General features: G+C 40.3%; 2 protein-coding genes across 3 annotated transcripts in view; both read left to right on the top strand.

Annotated features, from left to right (window-relative positions):
• Positions 1-13,010, top strand: part of LOC114023520 (N-acetyllactosaminide beta-1,6-N-acetylglucosaminyl-transferase-like) — a 31,325-nt gene extending 18,315 nt beyond the window's left edge. The window contains exon 2 of the mRNA XM_027836229.1: positions 12,826-13,010. Within this exon, the coding sequence (XP_027692030.1) occupies positions 12,826-12,908 (83 nt within the window). The 3' untranslated portion in view covers positions 12,909-13,010. The remainder of the gene's footprint in view (positions 1-12,825) is intronic.
• Positions 13,011-13,084: 74 nt separating this feature from the next.
• Positions 13,085-19,819, top strand: part of LOC114023401 (N-acetyllactosaminide beta-1,6-N-acetylglucosaminyl-transferase-like) — an 85,078-nt gene continuing 78,343 nt past the window's right edge. For both annotated transcript variants that reach the window (XM_027836122.1, XM_027836043.1), the window contains exon 1: positions 13,085-14,299. In XM_027836122.1, coding sequence (XP_027691923.1) covers positions 13,378-14,299 — 922 coding nt within the window. In that variant the 5' untranslated portion in view covers positions 13,085-13,377. The remainder of the gene's footprint in view (positions 14,300-19,819) is intronic.

Below are 19,819 nucleotides of genomic sequence, written 5' to 3'. Positions count from 1 at the left end.
GAAAAGATACAGGAGTGGTGTGAAAACAAAAGATAGTAATAAAAGTTTATTTTTTTTCATGAAACTGAAGTTACCAGTGATCTCTTCATTACCAAAACCATAGCATTTGAGACTACTGACAGCCCTTATACTCTCTCCTTGCTAGGTTTTTTTTGTTTGTTTGGTTGGTTGGTTTTTTTGTGAAGCAATTGGGGTTAAGTGACTTGCCCAGGGTCACACAGCTAGTAAGTGTCAAGTGTCTGGACTGAGACCAGGTTTGAACTCAGGTCCTTCTGACTCCAGGGCCAGTGCTCTATCCAGTGCACCACCTAGCTGGCCCCTTGCTAGATTTTTTGTTACACTGCCTCTCTATGTCTCTGTCTCTCTCCTCTCCTTCCTTCTCCTCTTTACCTTTGTATGGCCCTTCCTTACTCTTTTTTGCTTATTTGTCATTCATGTATCACCCTCTAATGATGCACTCCAAAACTCTGTCCTGGGCTCTCTTCTCTATCTATGCTTGCTCTTTTGGTAATCTCATCAGCAGCCTGGGTTCAATCATCATTTCTATACAGAAGACTCCCAGATCCACACGTCCAGCTTTAGTGTCATTTCTTAGCTTCCATCCATGGTTGTTAATTGCCAATTGGACATTTTCAACTGCATATCCCTTACACATCTCATTCAATACATACAAAATAGAACTCATTGTCTTTGCCCCCAAATTTATCCCTCTTCCAAAAGTTCCTACTTCTGTTGAGAGCAACAACATCCTTCCAGTCATTCAGTTTTGTAGCCTCAGGTCATCTTGCACTACTCACTTTCCCTTAACCCTCATAGCCAATCAGTGGGTCAGTTGCCAAATCACTTTATTCTATCTTGACATCCCTGTCAAATCCATCTCCTTCTCTCCATTCACAGGACCACTACCCTAGTTCAGTTAGTTATCACTTCTCATTTGGACTATTTATGCCTCAAGTTTCTCCTCTCTCTGATCCACAGGTAACAAAATAATATTGCTAAAACAGAGTTCTGACTATTGTACTCCTTTATTCAGAAAGTTCTACTAACTTCTTGCAAGAAGCACAAATTTTTTTGTTTTGCATTTAAAACCCCTTACATTCTGGGTCCAGGCTACTTTTGTAGACAATATGCACCTAACTTCACACACACTGTATACAAATCCAATCAAGCTGACCTCTGTGCTGTTCCTCACACACAATATTCCATCTCCTACCTCTTCACCTTTGCATAGGCTGTTACCCATGCTAGGCATCCCTTAAATTCCTTCAGAATCCCTTGCTTCCTTCAAAACTTAACTCAAACGCAACTTCCTACCAGAGATCTTTCCTGATTCCATGCCATGAAATTACCTGGCACCATATTTACTGTGTATTTTGGAGAGGTAGTGTGGCAGAGTGGATAGAGAGCTGGTCCTGACTTCATAGCCTACCTTTGACATATACAGATTTTATGCCCCTGGACAGGTTTACTTCACCTCAGGGCTGTAAGAAAATCTTGAAGACTAAATTGCAGAGAACATGCTGACTTGCATTGGTAGAGGGAATATCCACCCTGGAATTTCCTATTACCACCAGAATTATAGGTCCAGTTTCTACACTTGTCCCTACATTTTGTATTTATTTAAATGGCTCTATGCTATTTCCTCCATTAGTATGTACATTCCTTCTGTTGAAGGACCATTTCTTTTGTCTTTGTATCTCCATCTGCCTAGGCACATAGTTGGTACTCAATAAATGCTTATTGATTCTTTCATAAAAGCTCTATGTATACAACACCATCATTCACCAGTGGAAGGTAGCCAAATTGCAGGGATGGCATTTGTGGAAAAAAACAAGGAAAGGCCTTTCAGAGGCAGCTACATGACACAGAGGATAGAGCACTAGGCTTGGAGTCAGGAAGACCTGACTTCAGAAACTGGTGGTGTGACCCCAGGCAAGTCACTGTTTGCCTCTGTTTCCTCATTTGTAAAATGGGGATAATAACAGCATCCACCTCGAAGGCTTGTGAAGATCAACTGAGATAATATCATAAAACAGTGTCGGGAACATGGTAGACAGTACAGAAATGCTTATTCCCTTTCCCTTATCAAACCCAAAGTGATGGCCAAGTCACAAGAAGCATGCATACACCTGAGAGATACATCAGTGTCACTTGATAGGTGATCTTCTCTTTCAATTCATTAAGGATTTATGTTTTTAAGACTTCATGACTTGGGAAGGGTATGGTGAGCTGGGACAAAATGTAGCCCTGAGGGCATTTTCTAAACCAGAAGCTTCCTTGCCAACTCTTTTGCCACTACCTTGAATTACTTTCTGCTGAAACCAACGCTAGGGAAAAGAGGAAATTTTTCATCTCAAAACCCTATTTCTTTCATTTATCCTACAATATCCCTTCTCACAAGATTCACAACTCATGCATAGTCAGCCAAAGTGGACAAATTATTACCCTAAGGGATTGAGGGGGCTAACCTACATACAAAATAGGTGAGTTTGAGCTACATTTTTTACATTTTTTTTTTTAGTTTTTAATTTTTTAAAGTTAATTTTAGTTTTCAACACTCATTTTTATAAGATTTTGAGTTTTAATTTTCTCCCCCTCAGTCTCCTCTCCTCTCCCCATGATGGCATGCAATCTGATATAGGCTATAAACATATAATCATATTAAACATATTTCTACATTAGTCATGTTGTGAAAGAAGAATCAAAACAAAAGGCCCTGACTTCAGGGCCGGTGCTCTATCCACTGCGCCACCCAGCTGCCCCCATCATAGGTCTTTTGGAGTTGTCTTAGATCCTTGCATTACTGAGAAGAGCTAAGTCTGTCAAAGCTGGTCATCACACAATATTGCTATTACTATGTACAATGTTCTCCTGGTTCTGCTCATTTCACTCAGCATCAGTTCATACAAGTCTTTCCAGGTTTTTCTGAAGTCTGCCAGCTCATGATTTCTCATAGCACAATAGTATTCCATTACATTCATATACCACAACTTGTTCTAGCCATTCCCCAATTGGGGATTCCCCTTAATTTCCAATTCCACCACATAAAGAGCTGCTATAAATATTTTGTACATGTGGGGCCTTTTCACTTTTTTATGATCTCTTTGGGATACAGACTTAGTAGTGTTATTGCTGGATCAAAGGGTATGCAGGGTTTTATAGCCCCTTCAGCATAGTTCCAAATTGTCTCTCTTTTTTTTTTCCCAAGGCAATTGAGGTTAAGTGACTTGTCCAGGGTCACACAACTAGGAAGTGTTTGAAGTCAGATTTGAACTCAGGTCCTCCTGAATCTCGGGTCAGTACTTTTTCCATTGCACCACCTAGCTGCCCCTTAGAGCCACCTTTTAAAAATTTATTGCAAATTTAACAAGCAACAACAAGCATGAATATTTTGATAGACAAAGAACAGAAGAAGAGAATGGTATATGAAACTGTGAATGTCCATTATGTACAATTTGCTTTTTAAAATATGAATATTAAAATTAATGGGAGACAACATGACATGGTGGATAGGGAGCTAACTTCCAAGTTAGGAGGAAGTGAACTCATATCCTATCTCTTAGGCATCTGGCTGTGTGACTTTGGGCAAGTCACTCCAACTCCAACTGTTTTAAACAACTTTTTAAGACTCTGCATTGCAGGCAAGATGCCAGTCTGCTTTGATAGAGAAACTTTTGTCATCTGGGAGTTCCCTATGTTGATGAAATCAATCCAGCCCCAGTCCCTATAAAACTTAACATCACAGTACCAATATTGTCCTTCTTGCCTGTGTCCCCTTCTGAACTGTCTTATGACTTCTTTTGTTTCTATTTTTAAAATGTTTCATTGACACTCTTTTATTTCCTTTCTTAAATGTATTACTAGCATTACTCCCCCACACTCTCTATCAGCTCTCCCTCCAAACTAAAAGCCCTCCCTCATAAGAAGTATGGTCAAACAAAACAAATTCATACATTAGCCTTGACTGAAAATTATAGGCATATGTTACAAAATTATCTTGAATTCTCATTTTTTAGTCTATTCCTGCTACTCTCTAGTTCAGCCCTTGTAGCCTTCCGGTTCCTTGCCTCTGGGATGTTGGGAGTCACTCTGTTAATCCTTGCTATGTTATCCTTATTTCCCCCAAATTAAAGCTGTACTCAGTCATTTTTCTTACTTTCTTTGGTTACTTGGGAAGCAAATTCCTATTTTACCTGGACAGAAAATTCCTTCCTACTCTCAAATCAAAATTGCTATACTCACAGCCATCCAAACCCTGACTCAGTAACAACTTTGGACTATGTTCACAGAACTTCCCCAAAGTAGCCTTTCTTCTTTTCTGAGTACACAATATTGTGTGTGTGTGTGCAAAATATGGATTTTATTGATATCTTTAGTTCTTGTATCACCTAGATTTTCCCCTGTATTGGCATAGTCATTGTGTGCATTGTTTTCTTGACTTCGTTCACTTCAGTGATATGTCTTTCCATACTTTCAGCTGATATGTCTTTCCATACTTATGTCATTTTATCAAGTACAGAAATATTTCATTGTATTCACGTACCACAATTTGTTTATCCATTCCCTCAAACAATGGGCATCTACTTTGTTTCCAATTCTTTTTTACCATGAAAAGTGCTGCTTTAAATATTTGTTGTTTATGGAGCCTTCCTTTTAGTTAATGAAATTCTTGAGATATGTACTTAGCATTTTAGTCAATTTATTTGCATAATTCCAAACTTCATTCCAGAATAGTTATACTAATTCATAGCTCTGTCAACAACGTATTTTTGTTTCTGTGTTTCCATAACCCTACCAACAATGGCTGTTTCTGTCTTTAGTCATCTTTGCCAATTTGTTGGGTATAAGGTGAAACCCAGGGTTGTTTTTGTTGACAGTTTTCTTATTATTAATGATATGAAGTATTCTTTTGTGTAGTTGTTAATTGTGTACAATTCTTCTTTTGCAAAATGTATGGCAGCTAAGTGGCGCAATGGGTAGAGTGCCAGGCTTGGAGTCAGGAAGATTCATTTCTCTAAGTTCAAATCAAGCCTCAGACACTTGTGTGATGTTGGGCTATTCATTTAAGCACATTTTCCTCAATTTCTTCCTTTGTAAAATGAGCTGGAGAAGGAAATGTCAAACCACTCCAGTACCTTTGCCAAGAAAACCCCAAATGGGGTCATGAAGAGTCAAATATGACTGAAATGACTCAACAACAACAACAACAAAATGGAGAATCCAATACCCTAATCCATTCTTTGACTGGTACTTCCCCATGGCTTGCCTTCATCATCTTCTTGCCTCCTATTTTCCAACAGCCTCCATTGTTCACATCCCTTCTACTCCACTTTCATCATCTGAGAGTATAGAAATGCTGTTTTGGTTACACATTAGAATTTTTAAAATCTCCATCACTGCCTACATTCCATACCTGCATTGTTCACTTCCTTAGAGAACTAATAGTCACCAAAGACCACATTTGCATTTGATCATCTGTGCCTTTCTCTCTGACTTTACTTCTTTAGTCCACACACATTTTAGTGGGAAAGGGAATCTTATCACAGTAGTACAACAGGGAGAAAGGAAAAGCTCTCACAGATCTTTACCACTAGATCTATTATGCTACTGAAACAGGGCCAGACCTAGGAAGCTGTTTCTTGCTGGGGAGAGAACACAGCTGGGGATGATTATGAAAGATGAGTTGACTCTGCAATAAGAAATAGACAACTACTCCCAGCAAAGAAAAGGATCTTACACAATTACAAGTTCTATGAGATGGCAGCTATCCATGAGAAGGAGTTGCTGTAGCTAGTCACTAATTTTTGCTTTTGCTCTGGGTACCTTATGAGTTGAATAGTTACATATGTGTGGTCCTTTGGTTTCTAAAAATACACAGGGGATAAACAAAGAATATAGTGATACTGTCACCCTTGTACATACAAAGCTGGCCCAGGGACATGAATTCTGCCCCTACAGTGCACAAGAAAACCTTTAGGTAGAGTTATTCTCATGTTGAGAGGGTACTATCTTTCTCAACACTTGAAAAGAGAGATAGGGAGAGATCCAAAGTCAATCTCAGACTAGACTTATTAGCCTCGTCTGGAAAGAGACTAAGGGGGCCAGTGTCCTGACTCCTGGCCGATCTATAGATTGACAACAGAGACGAGCAGACCTGCCTTCTTTGGGTTTCTGCTCTCACAGGAACAAAAAGACATAGCACTCTCCCCATGTAATGTTACAGATTTTGTCCCAGAGGAAGGGCACCAGTTCACACATGGGATCAGTTAAGGATGAGATCCTGGATGTAATGGTAGAACTCTTGGGAATGAAAGGTCCAACAAATAGGTCCCAATTATAGAAGCAAACAAAGCCACCCTTACTACCATCAGACTCTTTCTTGATGCTGGTTGAAATTGCCCTGTTCTAATTTTTTCTAGGCACAGAGTGGTGGCTGATGCATGCAAAAGTGGTGGCTGATGCATGCAATAAACTTTAGCACTTCAAAGGCTGCTTCTAGATTTCAATTCACCTGCACCCTTGCTTCAGCCATTATGATTGTAGTGGCCGACAACTGCTGAGAGAAGAGTGTTGGCCCCAACTTAGCTCATTACAGGTTATTATATCCTGCCCTGCACCTATCCTGATGAGCACCTGAGAATCTCTGCTATGGAATAGTTATCCAGAAGGAACTTAAATTACTGCTCAATGTCAGGATAGCCGTTACCACCAAGGGTACTAATCTTCTAACAGAGATAAACTAACCCCTCAAAAACCAGGTCATTGGATCCAGGCCCTTGTTCATCCTTTTCCCCAACTCAGAAAAGTTCAGGAGTGACAGTCTCCTCTAACAAGACCCAGTGGAAACTCCTTAGAGGTGTCAAAATGGGGATAGGTAAGCAGTCCTAAAACAATGTGATAATGCCCCCTTTGTCCAGGATTTACCTTAACAGATAACAGAGGAAAAAAGAGGTATTCCTCAACTCTTTAGCCTCATCATATGCTGGAAAGTACAGAGAGCAATAAAGATAGTTATGGTTTTGGAAATCACATTATAGGAGAACTGTTTGAAGGAACTTGGAATGTTTAGCCTAGAGAAATTAGGAAATAACAGTATTCTTCAAATATTTGCAGGATTGTCATGTGGAAGAGGGATTAGATGCATTCTAATAGCCAATAGGTATAAATGCAAGGCAGAATATGGCAGTATAATTAATACAAGGGGTACAAATTTGGGGGGGAGCTGTAATGAAGTACCTCCATAAAGGTACTAGGTCATGTGCTCTTTGGTTCTCCTTTTCACCACCTTGAAAGATCCCCAAATCTGTTTCTATCTGGGTAACTATTTGCTTAGGAGTTAGAGCCAAAATAGAATGGGGGGAGGCGGGAGCCAGAGCAATATTATAAGATTAGAGGTTTATAGAACTTATCTATTTCAATCTCTTGTAAAATAACAACAGCAACCACAGCAATAATAAAATTATAGATAAGGAAATTGCCCTTAAATGACTTGCTTAAATTACACAGGTGTTAAGTCACAGAGTCAGGATTTGAACCCTGATCCAATTATTCAGTCTACTACAGCGTACTGGTGTGCAGTATAGTGGTTTTCAGATTCCTGGAGTTGAAAAGAAGAGTCAGCAATTTACGTTATCATTTGATCATAGATTTAGGACTAGAAGGAACCTTTAGATGTCATCTAGCATAGATGACATTTTATAGATAAGGAATCTGAAGCCCAGAACAGTTAAGTGATTTGTCTGAATAGGTAGTAATTGGCAGACCCAGGTTTCAAATGCCTCCAATCCAACCTCTCTTCATTTCAACAAACATTTAAGTTCTGTTCTGCAGTGTACTGGGGGCTGAGGGAGATACATGGTTTAGTAAGGAACCATTCTCATACTTCATGGAGTTTACAGCCTAGTGGAGGGAGAAAACATAGAAATAACTTGAGTAGAAATCTTAGAATCCCAGAACTCAGAGTTGGAAAGAACATCACATGGCATCTAACCCAACCATAGCCAAGCACGAATCTTCTCTACATGCTTGACAAGTGGTCATCTAGAAGATTCCTAATAGAATATATGATATAATGATATCACAATATAATTAGCAGCTAGGTAATAGTCGAGACAAAAGATTACCCAAGATTCTGTTACTATCTGAGAGAATCAAGATACTTCCTGAAGGCGTTTGGGCTGGAATTTAAAAGCTAGGTAGGAATTCAAAGTATAGAAAGTACAGGGCAGAAACTCCTAGTGTGAGGCAATAGAAAGAGCCTTGGTTCTGGAATGTGAGGACCTGAGTTCAAATCCTAATGCTGATCCTGGCCAGGTCTCTTAAACTTCCTGAGCCTCAGTTTTGTCTTCTGTGTAATGAGGGATTGGACTCCATGGCCTCTGAAGCCCCTTCCAGCTTTATATCTATGACTCTATGCAGCAAAAGTACAGGAGTCAGGGGGGAATAGTACGAGCTAAGGTAGGAAAACCAAAATGGTGTCAGATTGCAGAGGGCCTTGATCCCTTAGAGAGTGCAAAGAAATGCAAACTTAATTTTATCGGCATAGGCTTTGAAAGGTTTTTGACCTTTACAGAGACACACCCAGATCTACATATAAATAACATGAGTATGGTAATGGTGTGAAGGATGAATTGGAAGGAGAGAGAACAGAGGCAGAGAAACCTACCTTTTAGGAGGCTGTCATAGTAACAGTGTGGTGGAAATAAGAGTAAAAAGCACTACCTATCACTTTTTGCTTAATAACAAGTCTCTTTAGCCACATTTGCATCCCAACACATAGAATGGGATTATGATGGTTTTCCCACAATTGCATGAATGCCAAGTCATTGTGATAAGAGGACAGGAAACAATACATATGTGCAGTTCTCTTTAGGATCTTGCTGGACCAACATTTAATTTTTAACTTTAAGTATTCTGAGATTTTATTCTTACCTTATTCCTGGTCCTTTGAGTGATGAGCTACTTTTAAACTTGCAATAGGACAAAGATGTTCAGGGTGTGGCCGGAAAAAATGGCCACATAATGTCCATTATTCGGTATCTTGGTCCTCAAAACACAATTGAGCCACCAACATCAACTAAAGCTCTAGTAGGAAATTGAAAACTTAACCCACTCTTTCATTTGATGGAAGAAAATGCCCATTCAATCCTGGTTACCATGGATACTGGCCAAACATTCCAGGGTTCAGCCATCTGCTTAAAAAGCATCACATCATCGTGATTCTATCATCGAAAATGTTCTGCTGCTGCTCATCAAAATAATTTTAAAGGCCCAGCCAGATTAAATATATATATGTACATACATACATACATATATATGTTTTTTTTTCTTGGATTGCTGCTGTAAATCTGAAAGTCTACAAAGAATGCTGCAAAACATCCTATTTACAATCTACTTTGACTGAATCGTTCACATTTAAATGGTTTGTTGGGCATGTTCTCATTGGCAAATCACCAAGATTCCCTTCTGTAGAAGCACAGTTTAAGGCAAACAAAAGAAAAATACAGACTGGGCCTGCACTGAGAATACGTCTCTTCTTCCTTCCTCCTTCCTATATTTCTTTTGCCCATGGTACATTTTCTCTAAAATGGCAGTAAGTGAAGAGAATGTCTGTGAGGCAGGAAAAGAGAAGTGAAAGAGCTCAACTCTTTCTTCACCAAAAATCCACTCTGAGCTGGTTCTGAGGAGCAAGAAGAAGGAAGAAAAGGGAACAAGCCAACACACTTTAAAGCCTTTGGGAAAGGAAAGGATTTTTTTCTTCCTTTTTTTTTCCCCCCTGCTGAATTGGGACAGAAAAAGATTTTGTAGTACAGCTCTGCTGGTGACCAGGTTCTCCTGGTACAATAGCAGAAAGCACTTAGACCAGGGCTCTTTTCAAACAGAACTTGAGGCTTTGTCTGCCAAATCAATAATGATTAGATTTGGTTGTATGTTCTGTTGCCTGGGAACCAGAGAAGACACTAGGATGACAGTGTCCTGTGGAGTGGGAGCTAGATCTGCATTTTATTCTCTTCTTCACTTCTTTTATCAATAGTAAGAATGAGAGCTGCATGGTATTAATAGTTAGTGAGTTGGCCTTAGGATCAGGAAGACCTGGGTTCAATTCCTGTCCGTATGACCGGACCAGTCTTACACTCTCATTGCCTCAAGCAACTTTCTAAGGTTAGAGTGACCCTTGTGTTGCTGTTTTACTTTGTCATTTATTTTGTTGTTGTTTGGCCATTTTCATTAGTATCCAACTTTTCCTGACCTCATTTGGGGTTTTCTTGGCAAAGATACTGGAGTGGTTTCCCATTTCTTCCTCCAGTTCACTTTACAGATGAGGAAACTGTGGCAAACAGGGTTAAGTGACTTACCTAGGATCACACAGCTAATAAGTGTCTACGGCCAGATTTGAATTCAGAAGAAGAATCTTCCTAACTCCAGGCCTAGTACTCAATCTACTTCACCACTAGCTGCTCCTTATAGATGCTAATACTAAATAAAGACAAAACAAGAGGTACTTAGAGAAGGAACTGAGTGGGAAAAGGGTGGGAGGAAGCAAGGGTAGAAAGGGAAGTGGGTTGGAGCAGCTTGGTTAGAGGGGAATTCCACATCTGGTAGTTCCATTCAGTGATGAAGCTGCAGGTCTTACCAGCAACTCCTTCTGTTCACTCCTCTCCCCCCACCCCACGTAAAGTTCTGTCACATTCAAAATATTAATTGCATAAGGAATCAAAAGACTTTTATTCTAATCCCAATTCTAACACCAACTGGTTGTAGATAGAACCTCTGGCAAATCACCCTCCCTCAAGGGGCTTCAGTTCCTTCCAATAACAAGGGATTTGGAGCTGATGAGCTTTTCGGGTCACTTTCAGGGGGCCTAGTTCATTCTCTGTAGCCCGACCTTTCTGAACCTCAACCTTTTCATTAGCAAAAGGAGGGGATTGGGCTAAATGATCTCTAAAGTCCCTTCAAGTCCCATCCAGGCTATTTTTTAACCTCTGATATTCTTCTGCTGTGAAACAGGGATAATAATACCTGCCCCACCTACATCACAGAAATGCTGAGAGGATCAAATGAAGTAAAATAAGCCAGAAGCTTTGAAAAATCTAAAAACCCAATGAAAATGAAGGATGGAGCCACAATAAGTAGAGAAGGTTGAAGTTCCCCTTTCAAAGGCATCAACTTGTTTTTAAAACTATTTTTATATTTAATTTGATACTCACTACTTAATATTTTGATAACTGAATTTCAAACCAATATAATTGATTTTCTTTGTAACTCTAATCATATGTATTTTATTTCCTGCATTTAAAAATATTCTTCTGAGAAGGGCTTCATAGGCTTCACCAGATCTGCCAAAGGGCTACAGGACATAAAACAGATAGAGAAACCCTGCCCACAGTAAGGACTGCCTGAATATTATAGGCACTTACTGAATGTACCACTGTAAGGAAGAACTCATATGCAGAAGGGATACAAGATGTTTTTTCTTTGCTGTTCAGTCATTTTTCAGTCATTTCCAACTCTTTGTGACCCCATTTGGAGTTTTCTTGGTAAAGATACTGGAGTGATTTGCCATTTCCTTCACTAACTCATTTTACAGAGGAAGAAATTGAGGCAAACAGGCTTAAGGGACTTGCCTAGTGTCCCACAGCTATTAAGTATCTAAAGTCAGATTTGAACTCCAGAAGATAGGTCTTCCTGACTCTAGGCCAGGCACTCAACCCACTAAGCCACCTAGCTGCCTCCATACAAGATTATAGGATCACAGATAAAGATAATTCTGTTCATTTAATAGTAATAGCTAACATTCATGTAACACATTAAGGTTTGCAAAGTACTTTTACATATGTTAACTCATCTCATGTTATCTCACTACAACCTGGAGAACTAGGTGCAATTATTCATCTCCATTTTACAGATGAAGCAAGCTGTGACTTCGCTAGGATCACACGGCTAGGACTAAATATCTGAGGCAGGCTTCAAACTCAGATCATCCTGACTTCAGGTCCATTTACTATGGCACTTCGCTATAGAAATGTTTTTAGGACAAAATAGAAGGGTTTTATACAGTAGCAAGAAAGCTTTAGATCCCTTTGCTACCAGCAGGTCTTCTTTCCTATTACTCAGGGCCTTTTGTACTTCTTTGAAGGAAAGAGGAAGGGAGAGCAGGGAGAAAGAGAAGTATGTGAATTCTAAGACTTTAGGTACAAGATTCTCATGGTAAATTTTATGAGAAATTTTAAAAGCATAAAAACGTCAGAGATTGCCAAATCTCCGATTTTCAAAGGTTCTGTCCCCTATAACCTGTCCATAATTAAGTGGTAGCCTCTGGAGTAATCATCTCCACACTTCATATTCGAGTGCTTAGCATAGTACCTGGCACATAATGGGTGCTTAATAAACGTCTATTGATGGCTGACTATATGTAACAGGAGCTAATCTGTGCTCCGTGAATCACATTTCTTAATGTTTGTTGCTAGAAATTCCCAACAAAAACACTAGATTCCAAAACAAAAACCAAAAACCCCTCTGACCACTGGATTTTCCCCATGCATTTCCAAGCCTACCTTCCCATGTCTTCTAAAAGTCAGAGACCACATGGCCCCCTGAAATTCTGTTCAGTGAACAAACACTTCCACGAAAAAGATTTTTTGCATGAGGTTACTGTGACTATGCAGAGCGCAGGTGCATTTCCCCTGCCTACCCTACGGTAGTACCCAGAAGGCAAAGATACCATTTAAATGAGTAAGAAGTGTCTAGGAGTCAGAAAGAGAAAGAGGAACCGGCTTGCTGACCGAATTTATGAGAACGGTCGCCACAACTTTTGCACTTTTGCAGGTGCTGAAAGAAAGAGGTGCTCAGCTGGAAGAACTGAGTGGGTGAGACAAGGGTGGGAGGATCCAAGAAAGCCGAATAAATAGCTTGGTGAATGGGAGTAGGCGGTAACACCGAAGCTACAGAAACAAAAGCTCCTACCGAAAAAGGTCTCAATCCTACCCGACCCTGAAAGTGATTTGCTGAGATCTACCCCCTACGCTTTCATATGCAAATCAAGAGCTAAGAGAGGGCTGGGCTGGGCTGGGCTGAGCTTAGCTCGTTACTTGCTGCCCTCTGAATGCACTGAGCACACACCGCACGTCAGGAGAGAAAAGCTTTGCTATCCGATGCCGAAACTGGGGTGATGGATTGGAGAGAGAATTAAAGAGCAAATCTTAACTAAACCACAAGTCTTCTTTGGAGGCTGGACGAGCAGACACAGCTGAGAAGTTGTCCCGATGCAACATCTTCCAGAAAAAGTAAGTCGGAGGCTGGGTGACTTACGGTTTCAGGAGCCGATCATTTCTCAGTCCCTGAAGAGGGATTCTTTTTCCCCTCCGAGGAATCAAAAGAATGAACTTTGGGAGATACTATCTTTTTGCCATTCCCGTGCTGACCGTGGCCCTCTTCATCCTGCTGTACAACCATCAACTCTATCAATCAAAGAGTTATCAGCGGTTAAATGTGTCTAATGAGCGATCTCTATCCCAGTTCTGTAATACCGTCGTAGAAGGGAAGTCAACATTTGTGTGGGAGAAAGTATTAATGCCTTTATTTGGAAGAGTCTCTTGTAAGGAGTACTTGCTCCAAAGTCACTACATAACAGCTCCCCTGTCGAAAGAAGAAGCCCAGTTCCCTTTGGCTTATGTAATGGTCATTCATAAGGATTTTGAAACCTTTGAGAAGCTCTTCAGGGCGGTTTACATGCCCCAAAATGTTTACTGTGTTCACGTGGATGAGAAGACTACAGCTGAGTTTAAAGATGCTGTGGAGTGGTTGGTGGGCTGCTTCCCCAATGCTTTCCTTGCCTCCAAGTTGGAGCCTGTTGTCTATGGCGGAATATCCAGGCTCCAGGCTGACCTGAACTGCATGAAAGACCTTGTAGCCTCTGAGGTTCAGTGGAGGTACATTATTAACACTTGTGGGCAAGATTTCCCTCTGAAAACCAATAAGGAAATAATCCAGCATCTGAAAGGATTTAAAGGGAAAAATATCACCCCAGGAGTGCTGCCTCCTGCACATGCTATTGAAAGGACTAAATATGTCTTCAAAGAATATATTACCCCTCAAACCTCATATATGCAAAGAACCAGAATTTTAAAATCCTTGCCTCCCCATCAACTAGTAATTTACTTCGGCTCAGCTTATGTTGCCCTCACAAGGGAGTTTGTCAACTTTGTTTTCCAAGACCATCGGGCCATTGATTTACTCCTATGGTCTAAGGACACCTACAGCCCTGATGAACATTTCTGGGTGACACTCAATCGGATCTCTGGTGGGTGTGATTTGTTAATTCTGCATGCAGACCAGACAGATTTCTGTGTTGCTTTAGTCATCAGAATAATTTATGAATGAGCCTTAAAAAAAAAAAAGGAGGAAAAGTCTTTCGGTTCCCAAGACATCCTAAGCATGATTTTATATGTTCATATATGTATATTTATATGACTGGAGGTATATGATCAAGAGGTTTAAATATGACATATAACTGAAGGAACTAGAAGAAAAATCCTTAGAGAGATGTAATAAACTGTACAGGTCAAATTTAATGGTGATACTTTTCAAGGCATTTAGAGTTCCCAAAGTTACTTTCTTTTAATGAGATGTGATTATAAAGTAATAAGATTAACAGTTTCAGCAAATGTGAACTTAAAATTCCACCTGTGTGTTTGGTCAAATTGGGAAGCTCTGTACTTCTTCCAATATGTTGCTATTGCCCAGAAAAAAAATTTTTTTTTCAACCCTTTACAGTTGCTTTTATAAGCCTGGTTATCAGTCACACAAGAAAACCTTTTCCATTACTTTATAATCATAACATTCATTGTTTTTAAGGAACAGCAGGGCTTTTACCTTGGTTATTGTTGGGAAGGCCTCGTTTATTTAGTCATATTATTGATACTGCCATTAATCGAGGCCTTTTTGAAACTCTTCTTTTGGACTTGTCTTCAGAGACTGACATTTCTTTTGCCTATCTCCAAAAATATTGTTTCTGTCAGGATCTATGATTTCATGAATTTATAGGCTCAAGGTGTGCAGACTCCCTCTGCTGATCATAGAATCATAGATTTAGGGCTTGAAGGAATCTTAGAAGACAACCATCTAGTCCACGGGTGGGGAACCTGCCTCGAGGCCACATGTGGCCCTCTAGGTCCTCACGAATGGCCCCTTGATTGAATCCAAACTTCTCTGAACAAATGCCCTTAATAAAAGGATTTGTTTTGCAAAACTTGGACTCAGTCAAAAGGCCACTCCCTAGGACCTAGAAGGCCACATGTGGCCTTGAGGCCTTAGATTCTCCACCTCTGATCCACTTTATAGATGAGGAGTTGAGGCTTCCAGGTAAAGTGCCTGAGGTCTCATTGCTAGATGCAGATCTGATCTTTTTTCCTTTCTTAGCCACAATTTCTCTTCTGGAAAAATAGGTATAATAAATGGCACCTACTGGATTCCCTGAATTGTTTTAGGAATCAAATGAGCCAATAGATATGCAAAGTACTTTGTAAACGTTAAAGCCCTATATAAATGCTAGCTCTTGTTATCAGCAACACCACGGTTACTTTGTATTAAATTTTTCCCTGCCACACTGAAGAGTTTGAGTGACTTAGCCAAAGTCCAATGGTTGGTTCCTTTGTGTCTAAGAATTTGAACCCACATCTTCTGGCTCCAAAACCAGCCCTTTATCCACTCCACCCATTGCCTCTCTAAAAGTTCCTGGACAGTAAAAGCAACAAATTCTTATTTCAACACTTCTTCTTCCTCCATGATGAATCGGCTTCCAATGACTAATCTAAAGCCTTGTCTAATATCTACATCCTTCAATCTGAGTTAAGATGTGGAATATTTACTCCAATAATTTATTCAGATCATCACATTAAGCAGGTGAGGAAAGGGTGCTAAATATTTGAATTTAAAGACAAAAATGTACTTGATAGAATAAGAATAGTAGTTTGGAAACATTTACTTCTGGGCCGGCTCAAGATAACAAGAAAGAATAATTTTTTTTTGGTGAGGCAATTGGGGTTAAGTGACTTGGCCAGGGTCACACAGCTAGTAAGTTTCATGTGTCTGAGTCTGGATTTGAACTCAGGTCCTCCTGACCCCAAGGCCGGAGTTTTATCCACTGTGCCACCTAGCTGCCTCAGGAATAATTTTGTAAGAAGTTCTTTGCAGGCTCCTGTCTTCCTATTGTATTGAGCCTTCCCAGTTTCTTAAAACTGATTTGACCAAAGTCCCAAATAATTCCAGGCTTTCAAAGGCAGAAAACAGCCTTAAAGTCTTCCTTCTAAGCACTGATTATCTTTCCAAAACTCCCATGTATCCAATGAAAAGTCTTAGTGAGTTATAGGAATCATACTGCTGCTTTTGTGTTTGCACATAGTAAGCACTGAATAAATGTTTATTGATTGATTGGTAGATTGTCCCAGATTACCCCAGTGCAGATGTCTCTATCTCGGTGTGACTCTCCCTCTCCTTTCTCCTTCTTCCTTTCCCTCCCCTCCCCCCAAGTGTCTGTCTCTGTCCCCCCCTTTTCTCTCTTTCTAATACACACACACACACACACACACACACTCTCTCTCTCTCTCTCTCTCTCTCTCCCTCTCTCCCGGGCACACACATCTCTTTGTTTTAACCACAAGTCTTCCTGTTTTTGATGTAGTATCACAGGGACACTTGATTGTTATTTGAAACTTTGTTCCTTTCTTAAAGCAGACACAAAGTAGCACCATATCTGCCTGCCTTTAAAAACACAACATGCATGGTGTTTTATGGAGGGTGTCTGAATCTCACTTAGAAAAGAAGCTGACGGAGGTTAGTCTAAGCAGCCAGGGGCAGTGAAATTCGCGGCGTTGTAGGGAATTTGGTTTCGTAAGACGTCACTGTCAGCTGCTGCTCCCAACAAGGTTAGGAATCACTCCAAGGCTTCCTAGGTAGGAACTGATTCATAATTCATTTTTATGTATCGTATATGTAAAGCAATCTCTAGGTCGTATTCCTGGGAGAAGTGAAAGTGGATAAGAAATAAGGGGAGGGAAGTAGGGGGAGGGAGTTAGGCCCCACTCTCCCCTTCTTATCGGGAAAGACAGGTTAACTTTCTGAAGGTAATGAACGGTTTTTTGCCTTTCTATGTATTTCCAGCCTTTAGCTCTCTGCCTGTCAGCTTGTAAACACTGACTTGCTTGTTGATTGACTAATTGGATTGAATAGCTTGTGAGAGAAACAGCAGGTTTATATAGTATGTATGCTCAGGGATCATTGCCTTTGGTTGCCAAGCAAAGGGCTTTTTGGAGAGGTTTTATAAGATAATGCCAGGGAAGCCCGGGTTGCTGTGTGCTTCCTTCTGCAGATCTATCCTCTTCTCTTGTAAGTGGATTTGCGTTGCCTAGAGAAATGAGTGATCCCAGCGGGGGAGTGCTTAGGGAAGATAAGGAAACACTAAGCTAGTTCCAGGTACAAAAAAATAAGGCTGTAATTATTGTAAAAGGAAATAAAATGAAGTGCCCCTAGGAGATTATTTCTCCTACACGAGGATAGAATTGCCGATCACTACCAACACATTTACTACTGATTATATTTGGTTTCGGTTTTAGACCACGTTATTAAGCATTGTTTACTTAGTAGGTACATTAAGTGATACTCCTGGAGCAAAGTTTACTGTTAGAAACGTAACTTTTCTTCTGTATACAATGAAACTGGTTAAACATGGTTGGAACATATCACTTCCCCTTCCCTAAATTTAGCTTTCTCAAGCCTGAACAATTTTGAGGAAAGCTCTAGATCAGCCATGCTTTACTCACTCTTCCAACCTTTCCACCATGTCAGGTGACTTCTCCCTCTGACCCTGTGCCCCCTTCTCCTATTGGGGAATTCCTCTCAAAAAGTCCATTTTCAGGAAGGGTTCAGACCACTCATCCTTCATCCTCTCCCCAGGCAACCCCCACTTTTCAACTCCATCTAATGAACTACCTTTCCCCATTAGAAAGCAAGTTCCATGAATAAATTTAATCCAACTTTCTCATAAAAAGAGACATAAAAATAGGCCTTTAAATATTATTTACTCTCTCTCCCAACTCCACTTCCTGGCTCTATTGACTTCCTGGCTCTATTGACTTCCTTTCAAGATTCAGCTCAAAAGCTCACCTGCAGAAGACCTTTCCCAGTTTGTTTTCCACCCCCCTCCCCCACTGCTTGTTTCTTCCCTCTCAGATCACCTCCCATTTCAAAATGTATATATCTGGTATGTACCCAACTGTTTACATGGTCTCCACCCTTAGAAGACCTCCACCATGAAGACAGGTTTGTTCTTTGGGGTTTGCCTGTCTTTGTATCCTTGATTGCTTAGTACAGTGTCTGGCACATAGTAGGTGCTTAATCAATGCTTGTTCATTGATAATACATAACACATAGAGCATTTGAATATTTATGTACATTAACACATTTGTTCTTAGATGACATGTGTTAGAGGGAGAAAGTCCTGATTCTGGAGGCAAAGGTTTCAAATCATGCCTCTGATGTTTATATCTGTGACCATGGGCAAAACATTTAACCTCCTTGGGTTTTATTTTTCTCCTTTGTAAAATTAAAGAATTGAACTGGATAGCTAGCCTATGTCTGTATATAAGTCTCATGTGATAAAAATAGCATTCTACCAAGCTATGCTTTTATTTTTTTAAATAAATAACATGAAGAAGGCTAAGAAACTGCTAAACTTAGCTTTAATGAAGCCAATTATTCATATTTTGAAGGGCATATGAATTCAGGACCAAATGAGTCTATTCATTGTTTTTGGCTTAGGCAGTGGGGTTAAGTGAAGCTTGTCCAGGGTCACAAAGCTAGTAACTGTCAAGTGTCTGGGGTCGGATTTGAACTCAGGTCCTCCTGACTCCAGGGCTGGGTAGCTATCCACTGTACCACCTAGCTGCCTCTGATTCCATTCATTTCAACAAACACTCCTAAAGCAAGTCCATAGACAAGCTCCTAGGAAGACAAAGAGCACCCCTTGGTTATAATAACTGACATTTATGTGGGCATCCAAAGTACAACACACGTTGTCTAATGAGATAACGAATGAATCTTATAATAACCCAGGTGGTGTTGTTATCAACATCTTGTCTATAAGATAAGCCCCAGAAGTGAAGTGAGTAGTCACAATACTAGGAAGTGTCAGGCAAGTTTCTCATTCTGGTATACTGCCTTCCAACTCAAACTTCCAGGGTAAAGAGATGGGAAAGAGTGCTAGCCTCTGTGGATCGTTCATGATTTATAAGTGTTTACAACACTTCTACATCACAAACTTGGAAATGGAATTTTTAGAATGAGAAGAAATTTTAAAAGATTATCCAGTCCAAAACAAACACTTATTAAAAGCTTATGTGTGTCAGAAACTGTGATAAGAACTGAGGATGCAAATACAAGCAGAAAGAAAGACAGCCCCTGCCCTCGTGGAACTTGCTTTCTAATGGGAAAAGGTAGTTCATTAAATGGAGCTGAAAAGTGGGGGGTTGCCTGGGGAGAGGATGATGGATGAGTGGTCTGAACCCTTCCTGAAAATGGGCTTTTTGAGAGGAATTCCCCAATGGGAGAAGGGGGCACAGGGTCAGAGGGAGAAGTCAGCTGACATATGGTGGAAAGGTTGGAAGAATGAGTAAAGCATGGCTGATCTAGAGCGTTCCTCAAAATTGTTCAGGCTTGAGAAAGCTAAATTTAGGGAAGGGGAAGGGATATGTTCCACAACCATTTGCTGAAGGGCCCACAGCTATTATTAAGTAACAGCTGGGACTCAAAACTGAGGTCTCTTGAT

This window comes from Vombatus ursinus, unplaced genomic scaffold (genome assembly GCF_900497805.2).
Source record: "Vombatus ursinus unplaced genomic scaffold, bare-nosed wombat genome assembly UNPS02000577.1, whole genome shotgun sequence".
NCBI lineage: Eukaryota > Metazoa > Chordata > Mammalia > Diprotodontia > Vombatidae > Vombatus > Vombatus ursinus.
This window is presented reverse-complemented; position numbering and strand designations above follow the sequence as displayed.